Source organism: Aotus nancymaae, unplaced genomic scaffold (assembly GCF_030222135.1).
Source record: "Aotus nancymaae isolate 86718 unplaced genomic scaffold, 86718_ANA_hifiasm-v0.15.2.pri h1tg000003l, whole genome shotgun sequence".
In the NCBI taxonomy this organism is placed as follows: Eukaryota; Metazoa; Chordata; class Mammalia; order Primates; family Aotidae; genus Aotus; species Aotus nancymaae.
The window spans coordinates 38610494-38625629 of NW_026988414.1; the positions used below are offsets into that span (position 1 = coordinate 38610494).

The 15136-nt window shown below is 44.6% G+C and overlaps 1 protein-coding gene across 2 annotated transcripts in view; it reads left to right on the forward strand.

The window, feature by feature from the left end:
• The first annotated feature begins 1050 nt into the window (after nt 1–1050).
• UBAP2 (ubiquitin associated protein 2) overlaps nt 1051–15136 on the forward strand; it is a 164280-nt gene continuing 150194 nt past the window's right edge. Inside the window, exon 1 of one of the 2 annotated variants that reach the window (XM_064380566.1) lies at nt 1051–1765. In XM_064380566.1, the coding sequence (XP_064236636.1) occupies nt 1558–1765 (208 nt within the window). In that variant the 5' untranslated portion in view covers nt 1051–1557. The remainder of the gene's footprint in view (nt 1766–15136) is intronic. The other variant, XM_021671541.2, reaches the window with a different exon arrangement.

A 15136-nucleotide genomic window follows, 5' to 3' on the forward strand; every position in this document is an offset into this window, starting at 1 on the left:
ATGTCAGGGCCTGCAGGAACTGGTTTAACTTGCTTCTGAGAGTCTTGACTCCACCTCAGACTCCTTTGGCTTTGGGGTAGGGAGGTGATTCTAGAGGTAGGGAGAGCAGGAGACAGGATACAGCCAAAAGGATCTGTCAAGTCAAGGAGGTCCCTGGAGAGGTGACTTTCCTCTACAGGAGGAGAGGGCCTCCTAGGCTTCCACTAAACTGTCTGCTCACAGGTCCCAAAACTCCAGCTTCTCTTCCTTTTTTTAAAAAATTTTTTGAGGCAGACTCTCACTCTACTGCCCAGGCTGGAGTGCAGCAGTGCGATGTCGCCATTTCACTCCAGCATGGGCAACAACACTAAACTCCGTCTCAAAATAAAATAAAATAGGCTGGGCGCGGTGGCTTACGCCTGTAATCCCAGCACTTTGGGAGACTGAGGCGAGCGGATTGCCTGAGCTCAGGAGTTCGAGACCAAACTAGACAACACGGTGAAACTCTGTCTCTACTAAAATACAAATAATTAGCCGGGCATGGTGGCATGCACCTGTAGTCCCAGCTACTTGGGAGGCTGAAGCAGGAGAATTGCTTGAACCCAGGAGGTGGAGGTTGCAGTGAGCTGAGATTGCACCACTGCACTCCAGCCTGGGCGACAGAGCAAGACTCTGTCTCCAAAAAAATAAAATAATAAGGCTGGCGTGGTGGCTCATGCCTGTAATCCCAGCACTTCGGGAGGCTGAGGTGGGTGGATCACCTGAGGTCAGGAGTTCGAAACCACCCTGACCAACAGGTGAAACACCGTCTCTTTTAAAAAAATAAAATAGGCCGGGCGCGGTGGCTCAAGCCTGTAATCCCAGCACTTTGGGAGGCCGAGGCGGGTGGATCACGAGGTCGAGAGATCGAGACCATCCTGGTCAACATTGTGAAACCCCGTCTCTATTAATACAAAAAAATTAGCTGGGCACGGTGGTGCGTGCCTGTAATCCCAGCTACTCAGGAGGCTGAGGCAGGAGAATTGCCTGAACCCAGGAGGCGGAGGTTGCGGTGAGCCGAGATCGCGCCATTGCACTCCAGCCTGGGTAACAAGAGCGAGACTCCGTCTCAAAAAAAAAAAAAATAAAATAAAATAAAATAAAATAAAATAAAATAAAAATAATAAATAAAGTAATGATAGGCATGTTTCCATGTACCCCTCCAGATCTACTCTCTGCCCTGCTCAGTACTCCTGATCTCTATCAGTAGGCCTTCTTGTCCTCTGCCTTCTGGTTAAATTCTCCCAATGGAGATTAGGAGGAAAGAGGATTGAAACAAGAGGTTATTTATTCCCCACTGACACCCCACCTTCTTAAAAGTGGGGTCACTGTAGACCCCTGTCAGGTGGCCCTTCTCATTTGTTCCCTGCTCCCTTCCTGTTGTCCCTTCAAGCCCAATAGTGATCAGGTTTCCACAGTATCACTGGCCCTGGGGCACTGTAACATCTCTTGTCTTTATTAAACTCTCCTCAATTATCCATCTGTTTCTTGCTGGAGACCTAATAAGGACATGTGTCTTACTACAGATTGCCATCTAACATGGCTCTGTCATTTGTCTGTAGGATCTTGGTAAGTTACCTAACCTTCCTGAGCCTCGGTTTCTCATATGTAAAATATTGCAGGAAGAGGAGGCATGCTCTGAAGTCATTTTTCGCTCATAGAATCTTTGGTTCTGAGGTGATAAAAGGTGATGATTCTAGCTCCTATGGGATTCAACCAGGAGGACTGGACCTGAATGGAAACACAGGTAAGATTATTCCACTGGGCATTTGGGCTGGGGGGAAGGTGCATGCTCAAAATACCCCAGGGTGAAAAGTAGGGAAAAAGGCAAGAAATACCACCATCTGTACTGCATGTGTATTTATTTTAAACATGAGCCTTTCTAAGAAATTCTCCAGAGTTGTGGTGGGAATCAGCTTTTATTTTATCTTCAGCTCTGTTTGTATTTGCCTTCTCTTGTTAGGAAAAAAAAATGTCAGAAAAATCTTTTTCCTGGTGTTTTTTTCTCAGTCTCTTTCTATTAGTAGTGCCTCTAGGTCTCTCTGTATTTCAGTTTCTTTGTTTCTGTTTTTTTTTTGTTTGTTTGTTTTTTGTTTTAGTAAAGATAGAGTTTCACCATGTTGGCCAGGCTTATCTCGAACTCTTGACCTCAAGTGATCCATCTGCCTCGGCCTCCAAAAGTGCTGGTATTACAGGCGTGAGCCACCACACCCAACCTTTTAACTTTACATTTTGGAATGAATCCACTTTGGACAGAATCCACCTGGCTGTTTCTTGCATCACCCAGGTGACTTATACCTGTGATTTTTTTTTTTTTCTTAGCCATACATGAGCAATTTACCTGTGATTTCAGGAAAAGTGCTTATAAGCCAGAAAGGGAGCCTGAGGTTTCTTTTACTGGAGTCATAGATGGCCCTAAGATTTTTAGAGCTGGAAGGATGTCAAAGATTATTTATAATAAAACCTCTTTGTTTTACAAGTGAAAGAACTAAGGTCCAGAGACAGAAAGAGTCTTGCCCAAGGTCACACAGTAAATTAATAGCAGAGGCTAATAATAGCTAAAAGGTATGGAATGTGAGGCTCTGCCATAAATGCTTTCCATATATTCGCATTTAATCTCCTTTACGACTCCATGGACGAAGCATTGGTATCATCTCATTTTACAGATGAAGAAACTGAGGTCCAGAAAGATAAAGTAACTTGCCTGCACCAGAGTCAGAGTTCTCCACTACTTCACTCTCCACTTCCAGGATTATATTGTAGGTTGATGTAGCTTGATATATCCTGTAACTTTATTTTATTTATTTATTTATTTTTTGAGACAAGGTCTCTCTCTGTCGCCCAGGCTAGAATGCAGTGATGCGATCTCTGCTCACTACAACCTCTGCCTCCAGGGTTCAAGCAATTCTCCTGCCTCAGCCTCCAAAGTAGCTGGGATTACAGGTGTGCACCACCATGCCCGACTAAATTTTGTATCTTCAGTAGAGACGGGGTTTCGACGTGTTGGCCAGGCTGGTCTCGAACTCCTGACCTCACGTGATCTGCCTACCTCAGCCTCCCAAAGTACTAAGATTACAGGTGTGAGCCACAGTGCCCAGCCGACTATAACTTTAAATAGGCTATTTATGCCACAGAAATCAGCAAATGCTACAGATTAGGGCTCGTTTTGTTGATTGTTGGGTTTTGTATTGCATGGTTTTTTGTTGTTGTTGTTTTGTTTTGTTTGAGACAGGTTCTCACTCTGTCACCCAGGTTGGAATGCACTGGCACTATCGTGGCTCACTGCAACCTTGACCTCCCCAGGTTCAGGTGATCCTCCCACATCAGTCAGCTGAGTAGTTGGAACTATAGGCATGCACTACCATGCCCAGCTAACTTTTCTCTTTTTTTTTTTTGTCGGGGGGAGCATAGATAGGGTTCCCCCATGTTGCCCAGGCTACTCTGAAACTCCTAGGTTCAAGCAATCCTCCCTCCTCAGCTCATCAATTAGCTGGGACTATAGGCATGTGCCACCACACATGGTTAATTTTTAAGTTTCTTGTAGAGACAGGGTCTCACTATGTTGCTAATTTTTATATTTTCAGTGGAGACGAGATTTTGCCATGTTGCACAGGCTGGTTTCAAACTCCTGGCCTCAAGGGATCCACCTGTCTCGGCCTCTCAAAGTGCTGGGATTACAGGTGTGAGCCACCTCGCTGGCCTGAAATATTGAGCTAAGCTCTTTAAGATTTCTTTCAAGAATTTGTACCTGATAAGACGCAACTGAACCTCAGTCTTTTCTATCCTGCACACTTAGTTTTTCCTCTCTGAGGCCTTACCTGGTGCCCTGCCCCTTCTGGTACAATTAATTCTCTATTTCTACACACTTAAAGGATTTGCATATGTGTTTACCTGTTAGATTATGAAGGCCTTGAAGACAAAATCTGATATATTGTCTCCCGTCACCTAATACATTCTCAGGCATTTATTTAGTGCACAACAATAATTGCTTGTCAAAGGGGCATCCTAGGGAGAGGAAAGAATAGCAGTTAATCTCTCTGGGCCTCAAATCCTCCTCTTTAAAATAAGGATAATATTTCCTTCTATGCCAGCAAGATGAAGGAGTTGAGCTCAGGAGTCATTTCCCAGATATGACCGTCAGAAATGTCAAGAAGTATTGTGGTTTTTCAACCAAAAGACAAAGGCAATTGGTCTTTTTTTTTTTTTAGAAACTGGGTCTCACTTGCTTATACCCATTACTGGAAAAAGAGTAAAACAAACAAAAATAATAATAAAATGAGGAGGAAATTGATTTTAATAAAGAAGAAAAATTATATTTTAAAAAAGTTAAAAGTAAAATTAAAAAAAAAAAAAGAAACTGTGTCTCACTATGTTGCTGGCCTGGTCTTGAAATCCTGGGCTTAAGCCATCCTCCTGCATCTCAAAGTGCTGAGATTACAGGCATGAGCCACTATGCCTGGCCTGGTCTTACTTTTAAGGATCCAACAGGTGTAGCCATTCTGTCCTTGCAAAAGGCCATACTGAACTACCTTTGGCCTGAAACAAGGCACAAGCTGCTAGGAGATTCTCATTTGGCTGGGGGAATATTGGGGAAGGTCTGGGCCGAACAGGTTGTCAAGCCCTCTCCTTCCCTCTCTTGGGTGCTGTGGGCAGTTTATTTTCTTTTCTGGCTGGTCTGGGAATTATACTAATCCTCATCAGAACAGGTTTCTCCTCATGACTACCATGTGTTCATTCTTGGAAGAGCAATCAAAGAGTTTTGCTCAAGTTTACAAATTTAAAGTTGATATGCAAGTGAGCGCCATCAAAAGTGTTCTTTCTTTAGTGACCACAGCTGGCCCACCCTCAAGTTGGCAGAACTGGTGCCATGTCAGTAGAGGATCTGAAGGAGTGGCCTCCTCATCTAAAATATCAACCCACCACCTGTCATTCCACCATTACAACTTAATTCCTCAGTGTCTCTAAGGGTTTTTCTACTTCTGAAGACCCCTACTGACACTCAAATTTTTATAGAAAGAGATTTTAGCAGGGATTAGTAACAGGAGGAAATAAATTCTTTTTTTTTTTTTTTTTTTTAAAAAAAGACAGGGTTTCACCATATTGGTCAGGCTGGTCTTGAACTTCTAACCTCAGGTGATCCGCCTGCCTCAGCCTCCCAAAGTGCTGGGATTACAGGCATGAAGGAAATAAATTATTTAGGCTGGCATGTAAGACCCCGTACAATCAGATACTGACCTCTATAACACTTTATCTTTACTACATCGACTCCCAAAGTACCTTCCCTGTAGTGAAACTGGTTTTTTGTTTGTTTGTAGAAAGTGATTTATTTGGAGAGAGAGAGAGAGAAACAGGAGAAGGAGAGAGAAGAAACAGCTAACTCTCACATTGAGTTAGAGAATCCAGAAAGATGGAATCCAGGAGAGGAAAGCAGCTTCCACACTGAGTGGAAAGGAATAGGGAGAGATAGAGTTTAGGAGGGTAAGACAGGCTTCCATGAGAGAGTGTGGAAGGGAACCCCCAGAGGGAAAATCCAGGAAAGAGAAAGACAGCTTCCACAAGCGTGTTCACGGAAGGGGACCCAAACATGGAGTCCCGCGAAACTGGTTTTTGAATCTATCTTGGACTTACTACTCCTCTGCCTGTTTACACAGTTTCTCCTGCCTGGAATTCCTGACTGCCTGGATTATCTGTCCAGCATGCCACCACACCCAGATAATTTTTATATTTTTTGTAGAGATGGGGTTTCCCAATGTTGCCCAGGCTGGTCTCAAACTCCTGGCTTGTAACCTTCTCCTAGTCTCTCTTCCTATTTTTCATTAGATATTTGTTGAAAACAAACTATATTGTGCTAGCATTTTGAAACATTGTGTCAAGGATTGTTTTTTCATTTTATTCTTCACAGCACCCAGAACATAGCCGGGCACATAGTGGGCATACAATAAATTCTAGGTCAAACTTGTCTTAGATTACTTCCATCTCTAGAATTTGATGAATTCTAACTTGTATATGTAAGTGCGTGTATATTGGTTTCTACAATCCTCCTTGAAAGCAAAATGTGAAAATGCAAAACAGATTTCACAATATAAGTCTTCAGAAACATCACTCTTCATTTAAAAAATAATTATTCTGTGCTTACTATGAGCTAGATTTTGTGCTGGGTGCTAGAAATACAGATATGAGACCAGGCACAGTGGCCCATGCCTATAATCCCAAATGCTACGTAAATAGTTGTAATGCTGTGTTTTAAAACTTGTGTGTTTTTTGTTTTGTTTTTTTCTTTTTCTTTCTTTTTTTTTTTTGGAGATGGACTTTCCCTTTTGTCGCCCAGGCTGGAGTGTAGTGGCATGATCTCGGCTCACTGCAACCTCCACCTCCTGGGTTCAAGCGATTCTCCTGCCTCAGCCTCCCGAGTAGCTGGGACTACAGGCACCTGCCACCACACCTGGCTAATTTTTGTATTTTTAGCAGAGAGAGTTTCACTATATTGGCCAGGCTGGTCTTGAACCCCTGAGCTCATGTGATCTGCTTCCCTTGGCCTCCCAAAGTGCTGGGATTGTAGGCATGAGCCACTGTGCCCAGCCCTGTCATTTTTTATTCTTGGATTGTTATATTTACTTTTGACTATTTTCCATCTGTGGTTGGTTGAAGCCATGGATGAGGAACCTATGGATGTGGAGGGCTGACTATATTCATTTTCCATTTATTTATTTATTTTTCCGCTGCCACCCACTCTTTAGGTCATATATTAGTTTTCCTTTTCTCCTCTTTAAACCATAAGAATTTACAGAGTCCATTCACTCAGTTCCATGAGAGACAGACCAAAGAGAATTCAGAATAAGTACAAGATGGGCTTTTCTTCTTTCAAAATAATTTATATTAATAGTCTCAATAACGAGACCCACACAAATGATGAGTTAATACAACAGAGAGTTTCAGTGTGTGAGATGGGGCTGGGGGTTAATGAGGGCTGGGATTCTCTGGAGAGGTCAGCCTGAGGAAGAAGTGAGACTTGGGTTATGAGAATGTAGGTGTTACAGAGAGAGTGGGGGCTAGTGGCAGACAAAGGGTACAGAGTACTGAAAGTCTTAGGATGGAGGAGGAAGGGACTCCAATGAGCAGGAAAGATAAGTAAAGTGGGAGAGGAAAGCTGGAGCTCTGCTTTTGAGAAGTAGGCAGAGGAGTCATATTGGTTGTAAAGTATACTAGGGCCGGGCATGGTGGCTCACACCTGTAATCCCAAGCCCTTTGGGAGGCTGAAGTATCACTTGAGCTCAGGAGTTTGAGACCAATCTGGGCAACAAAATGAGACACCATCTCTACAAAAAATTTAAAAATTAGCTGGGCGTGGTGGGGTGCACCTGTGGTCCCAGCTACACCAGAGACAGGCAGAAGGACTGCATGAACCCAGAAGGTCAAGGCTGCAGTGAGCCATGTTCCCACTGCTGCACTCCAGCTTGGGCAACTGAGTGAGACTCTGACTTAGAAAAATAATAAAAGCTGGGCTCAATGGCTCACACCTGTAATCCTAGCACTTTGGGAGGCTGAGGCACTCAGAAACCCTGTCTCTACTAAAAAAAAAACAACAAAAATTATCTGTGCATGGTAGTCCACGCCTTGTAGTCCCAGCTACTCAGGTGGCTGAGGCAGGAGAATCACTTGAACCCTGGAGAGCAGGCAGAGGTTGCAGTGAGTTGAGATCGTGCCACTGCACTCCAGTCTGGGTAACAGAACAAGACATAGTTTCAAAAAAATAAATAGGCCAGGCGAGATGGCTCATTCCTGTAATCCCAGCACTTGGGGAGCCTAAGACGGATGGATCACCTGAGGTCAGGAGTTCGAGACCAGTCTGGCCAAATGGTGAAACCCCGTCTCTACTAAAAATACAAAAATTAGCCATGCATGATGGCACATGCCTGTAATCCCAGCTACTTGGGAGGCTGAGGCAGGAGAATTGCTTGAACCCAGGAGGCAGAATTTGCAGTGATTCGAGATCCTGCCACTGCACTCCAGCCTAGGCAACAGAGAGAGACTCTGTCTCAAAAACAAATAATAATAATAAATTAAATTAAAAATTAAAAACAAAGTACAGCCAACCCTCCATATCTCTGGATTCAACCAATGACAGATCATAAATATTGGACAGCCTGGGCAACACGGCAAAACCCTGTCTCTACAAAACATACAAAAAAAAAAAAAAAAATTAGCCAGTTGTGGTGGAGCACGACTGTAGTCCCAGCTACTCAGGAAGCTGAGGTGGGAGGATTGCTTGAGTCTGGGAGGTTGAGGCTGCAGTCAGCAGTGATGGTAACACTGCACTCAGTCTGGGCAACGGAGCAAGAACCTGACTCAAAGGAAAAAAAATTGGAGGTGGGAGGAAGGCCAGGCGTCATGGTACACACCTGTCATCCCAGCTACTTGGAAGACTGAGGTGGGAGGATCACTTGAGCACAAGAGTTCTAGTCCAGCCTGGACAACAAAGCAAGACCACATCTCTGACTAAAAAAAAAAAAAAAAAGTTGTGTCTGTACTGAAAATACACAGTTTTTTTTAACTTGTCATTATTCCCTAAACAATACAACTATTTACACAGTATTTACAAAAGTATTACGTATTATAAAGAATCTAAAGATGATTTAAAGTATATGTACTGGGACGCAGTGGCTCACGCCTGTAATCCCAGCATTTTGGGAGGCAGAGGCAGGCGGATCGCCTGAGTTCAGGAGTTTGACACCAGCCTGGGCAACATGGTGAAACCCCCGTTCTACTGAAAATACAAAAAATTGGCTGGGCGCCATGGCTCATGCCTGTAATCCCGGCACTTTGGGAGGCCAAGGTGGGTGGATCACGAGGTCAGGAGTTCAAGACCAGCCTGACAAATATGGTGAAACCGCTGTCTCTACTAAAAATACAAAAATTAGCCGGGTGTGGTGGTGCTTGCCTGTAATCCCAGCTACTCAGAGGCTGAGGCAGGAGACTCACTTGAAACCGGGAGGCAGAGGTGCAGTGAGCCGAGATTGCACCACTGCACTCCAGCCTGGCGACAGAGCAAGACTCCCATCTTATAAAAAAAAAAAGACCTATTGGATTAGTTAAATTAGGGTCCACCCCGATGATCTAATTTAACCTTAACTATCTCAGTTACCTCTTTAAACATCTTAGCTCTGAAGACAGTCACATACTGTAGTACTTCAACATATGAATTGTGGGGTGGGGGACCATAATTCAGTCCATAACAACATCCTAGAAATTGGATCTTCCCTGATAAGCTATTATATTCATATATAATGGATTTCTCTCTAAAAGCATACAACCTTCAATAGCCCTAAATATTTGCTTAAACATTATTTAAAATAAAAGTAAGACCTGGCCGGGCGCGGTGGCTCAAGCCTGTAATCCCAGCACTTTGGGAGGCCGAGGCGGGTGGATCACAAGGTCAACAGATCGAGACCATCCTGGTCAACATGGTGAAACCCCGTCTCTACTAACACAAAAAATTAGCTGGGCATGGTGGCGCATGTCTGTAATCCCAGCTACTCAGGAGGCTGAGGCAGGAGAATTGCCTGAACCCAGGAGGCGGAGGTTGCGGTGAGCCGAGATCGCGCCATTGCACTCCAGCCTGGGTAACAAGAGCGAAACTCCGTCTCAACAAAAAAAAAAAAAAAAAAAGTAAGACCTGAATACCTTTTTTTAATTTTTGAGATGGACCCTGTGTCACCCATACTAGAATGCAGTGGCGTGATCTCGGCTTACTGCAACCTCCGCCTCCCGGGGTCAAGCGATTCTTTTGCCTCAGCCTCCCAAGTAGCTGGGCCTAAGACCTGAGTATTAAAAGCAATTTGAAATTACAGAGAACTGAAAATGTTATCTAAATTGCCATTTTCTATTCTTTTGATTTTATTTATTTATTTATTTTTGAGACGGAGTTTCGCTGTTGTTACCCAGGCTGGAGTGCAATGGCACAATCTCAGCTCACCGCAGCCTCCGCCTCCTGGGTTCAGGCAATTCTCCTGCCTCAGCCTCCTGAGTAGCTGGGATTACAGGCACGCGCCACCATGCCCAGCTAATATTTTGTATTTTTAGTAGAGACGGGGTTTCACCATGTTGACCAGGATGGTCTCGATCTCTTGACCTTGTGATCCACCCGCCCTGGCCTCCCAAAGTGCTGGGATTACAGGCGTGAGCCACCGCACCCGGCCTCTTTTGATGTATTTGTAAAGCCTTTCTTATACATTATGTTCTTACATAGTTATATTTACTCACAGATTTGGTTTTGGCTTTATACCTAAAAGTACATAGCAAGCATTTTCCCATGTCCTGGCATGTTTTTTGAAAATGTTATTTATTTATTTATTATTTATTTATTTATTTTTAAATATTAAAACGGGGTTTCACCATGTTGGTCAGGCTGGTCTTGAACTCCTGACCTCAGGTGATCCACCCGCCTTGGCCTCCAAAGTGCTTGGATTACAGGCGTGAGCCACTACGCCAAGTGAAAATGTTATTTATAAAGGCTGCATAATATGATCTATCATGAATACCATAATTTACTTAACCATTCCTCTACAGTCAGATATGTCAGATGCTTCCAATATTTGCAGTTATAAATAAACGTGACATAAATGTTTTCTCTGCATAACAACTTTTCCATTTTTAAAATTATTTCCTGGCTGGGCATGGTGGCTCACACCTGTAATCCCAGCACTTTGGGAGGCCAAGGTGGATGGATTGCCTGAAGTCAGAAGTTCAAGACCAGTCTGACCCAGAGGGTGAAACCCCGTCTCGAAAAAAAAAATTAAAATTATTTCTTTAGGGCAGAGTATAAGAATGGATTTCAATGCTTTAATATGTTATGACTTTTTGTTTTCCAAAACGTTTATGACAATTTGTAGTCCTATTACCCAAACAAGAGAATGCTTTTTTTTTTTCAGTTTCACTCTTTTTTTTTTTTTTGAGACGGAGTTTCGCTCTTGTTACCCAGGCTGGAGTGCAATGGCGCGATCTCGGCTCATCGCAACCTCCGCTTCCTGGGTTCAGGCAATTCTCCTGCCTCAGCCTCCTGAGTAGCTGGGACTACAGGCACACGCCACCATGCCCAGCTAATTTTTTTGTATTTTTAATAGAGACGGGGTTTCACCATGTTGACCGGGATGGTCTTGATCGCTTGACCTCGTGATCCACCCGCCTCGGCCTCCCAAAGTGCTGGGATTACAGGCGTGAGCCACCGCGCCCGGCCCCAGAGTTTCACTCTTATCACCCAAGGCTGGAGTGCAATGGTGCTATCTTGGCTCACTGCAACCTCCGCCTCCCAGGTTCAAGCGATTCTCCTGCCTTGGCCTCCCAAGTAGTTGGGATTACAGGCATGAACCACCATGCATGGCTAATTTTTGTATTTTTAGTAGAGATGGTGTTTCACCATATTAGTCAGGCTGGTCTTGAACTCCTGACCTCAGGTGATCCACCCATCTCGGCCTCCCAAAGTGCCGGGATTACAGGAGTGAGCCACCATGCCCAGCCTAAACTTTTATTCCAAAGCCGGTGCTCTTTCTACTAAGCCAAGCTGCCAGTCTACAGAAAATTGTCAACTTTTTTTTTTTTGAGACAAGGTGTCACTCTGTCATCCAGGCTGGAATGCAGTGGCGGGATCAGGGCTCACTGCATCCTGGACCTCCTGGGCTCAGGTGATTCTTCTCACCTCAGCTTCCCAAGTAGCTAGGACTACAGGAGCATGCCAACATGCCTGGCTAATTTTTTTTTTTTTTCTTGAGACAAAGTCTTGCTCTGTTGCCAAGCTGGGGTGCAGTGGCACAATCTTGGCTCACTGCAACCTCCGCCACCCGGGTTCAAGCAATTCCCCTGCTTTAGCCTCCCTAGTAGTTGGGACTACTGGCGCAAACTACCACGCCCAGCTAATTTTTTTTTTTTTTTAATTTTATTTTAGTAGAGACAGGTTTCATCATGTTGGCCAGGATGGTCTCCATCTCCTGATCTCATGATCCACCCACCTCGGCCTCCTAAAGTGCTGGGATTACAGGCATGAGCCAGCTCACCAGGCCAGATCTATTGTTTACCTTTTAATTTTGTTTTTTTTTAATGTTACATAGAGGGCTAGGCATGGTGGTTCAAGCCTATAGTCCCAGTGTTTTGAGAGACCAAGATAGGAGGATCACTTGGGGCCAGGAGTTCAAGGCTAGGCTGGGCAACATAGCAAGACTCCATCTCTACAAACACTAAATTTAATTAGATTTAAAAATTAACCAGTCGTGGGAGGCTGAAGCAAGGGAATTGCTTGAACCTAGGCAGTGGAGGTTGCAGTGAGCCAAGATTGCGCCACTGTACTCCAGGTTGGTAACAGAGCAAGACTTTGTCTCAAAAAAAAAATTAGCCAGGCATATTGGCATGCACCTGTAGTCCTAGCTACTTGGGAGACTGAGGTGAGAGAATCACCTGAGCCCAGGAGGTCCAGGATGCAGTGATCCCTGATCCCACCACTGCATTCCAGCCTGGGTGACAGAGTGACACCTTGTCTCAAAAAAAAAAAAATTGACAATTTTCTATAGAGTGGCAGCTTGGCTTAGTAGAAAGAGCACTGGCTTTGGAATAAAAGTTTAGGCTGGGCATGGTGGCTCACTCCTGTAATCCCAGCACTTTGGGAGGCTGAGGTGGGTGGATCACCTGAGGTCAGGAGTTCAAAATCAGCCTGACCAATATGGTGAAACACTGTCTCTACGAAAAATACCAAAATTAGCCAGGCGTGGTGGCAGGTGCCTGTAGTCCCAGCTACTTGGGAGGCTGAGACAGGAGTATTGTTTGAACGTGGGAGGTGGAGGTTGCAATAAGCCGAGATCACATCATTGCACTCCAGCCTGGGCTACAGAGTAAGACTCCTTCTCAAAAAAAAAAAAAAAAGTTGCCGGGTGCAGTGGTGTGTGCCTGTAGTTCCAGCTACTTGGGAGGCTGAGGTGGGAGGATCGCTTGAGCCCAGGAGTTCTGGACTATAGTGCGCTATGCCGATCAGGTGTCCACACTAAGTTCGGCATCAATATGGTGACTTCCCGGGAGTGGGGGACCACCAGGTGGCCTAAGGAGGGGTGAACCGGCCCAGGTTGGAAATGGAGCAGATCAAAACTCCTGTGCTGATCAGTAGTAGGATCGCGCCTTTGAATAGCCACTGCACTCCAGCCTGGGCAACATAGCGAGACCCCGTCTCAAAAAAAAAAAAGTTGGGCTGGGCGCGGTGGCTCATGCCTGTAATCCAAGCACTTTGGGAGGCCGAGGCGGGTGGATCACGAGGTCAAGAGATCGAGACCATCATGGTCAACATGGTGAAACCCCGTCTCTACTAAAAATACAAAAAATTAGCTGAGCATGGTGGCGTGTGCCTGTAATCCCAGCTACTCAGGAGGCCAAGGCAGGAGAATTGCCTGAACCCAGGAGGCGGAGGTTGCAGTGAGCCGAGATCGCGCCATTGCACTCCAGCCTGTGTAACAACAGCGAAACTCCATCTCATAAAAAAAAAAAAAAAAAAGTTTAGAATCCTGGATCACCTATTTAATGTGTCCTCCACTCCCTGTTCTGTAAAATCAGATTAATTACCTTGAATATTTATAATTGGGAGAAAGATAAGAAGAACTGTGCCTGACACACAACGAACGTTAGGTTTCCCCTATTACCTTAAGCCACTTGGTATATGAAAGTTGTCAGAATCAAAATCGAGTCACTTGTGTCAAAACGACAACAGGCCAGGCTTGGTAGCTCACACCTATAATCCCAGAACTTTGGGAGCCCAAGGCCAGCGGATCAGGAGGTCAGGAGTTCAACACCAGCCTGACCAATATGGTGGAACCCCCGTCTCTACTAAAAATACAAAAATTACCTGGGCGTGATGGCACGTGCCTGTAATCTCAGCTACTCCAGAGGCTGAGGCAGGAGAATCACTTGAACCCAGGAGGCAGACATTGCAGTAAGCTGAGATTGCCTCACTGCACTCCAGTGTGGGCGACAGAGTGAGACTCTGTCTCAAAACAACAACCACAACAAGAAAAAAACTCTGAGAAATAGTGCTGAGGAAGACCATGAAGAGAGGATTCTCATACATAAATGCCTGAAAACAAAAGCTATCACAAAAGACTGCCAAACTGCAACCTTGGACAATGGCCATCACAATCTTACACAAAAAAATACTTCTACGAAGGACATTTTCCCAACAACTGCCTACCCAACTTCAAACTAGCATTATCCTTGTTATTAACCCCTGGATTAATAGCCAAAGATAATTATCTCAAAACAATTATACAATCCTTGTCATCTCTCCTTTGAAAATTTTGTTCTCTTTTCCTTTCCTGAATACACACATAGTTTACTATGGTATATGAATTCCCATTGCAATGCCTTATTTCTGAATAAATACCATTTTCTTTAGAGAGCCTCTCTCTGTTATTTAGGTTAACAGTTACGTGGAGTGCAGTGTGGTTCTAAATCTTTTTCCCTACATTGCTAACGAATTGTCTCCTTACGTTTAGCTATTCCTGGCAGGGGAAGAGGAAGAGTCTGTGTTCTTAGGAATGGAAAGCAAGCACACTCCTCTCATGGCGGTGGATATTTGTGAAGTCTAGCTTAAACTCTGATTAATTTTTCTATCCCTATTTTTTTTTTTTTTTTTTTTGAGATGGAGTTTCTCTCTTTTTGCCAAGGTTGGAGTGCAGTGGCAGGATCTCGGCTCACTGCAACCTCCACCTCCCGGGTTGAGTGATTCTCCTGCTTCAGCCTCCTGAGTAGCTGGGATAACAGGCAAACACCACCATGCCCAGCTAATTTTGTATTTTTAGTAGAGACCTCCTGACCTCCAGTAATCCACCCACATCGGCCTCCTAAAGTGCTGGGATTATAGGTATGAGTCACCATGCCAGGCTGGGTCTTTCTTTCTTTCTTTTTTTTTTTTTTGCGACCAAGTCTCTCTCTATCACCCAGGCTGGAATGCAGTGGCCCAATCTTGGCTCACTGCAGCCTCTGCCTCCTGGGTTCAAGCAATTCTCCTGTCTCAGACTCCCAAGTAGCTGGGATTACAGGGTGCCCCACCATGCCTGGCTAATTTTTTTTTGGTATTTTTAGTAGAGATGGG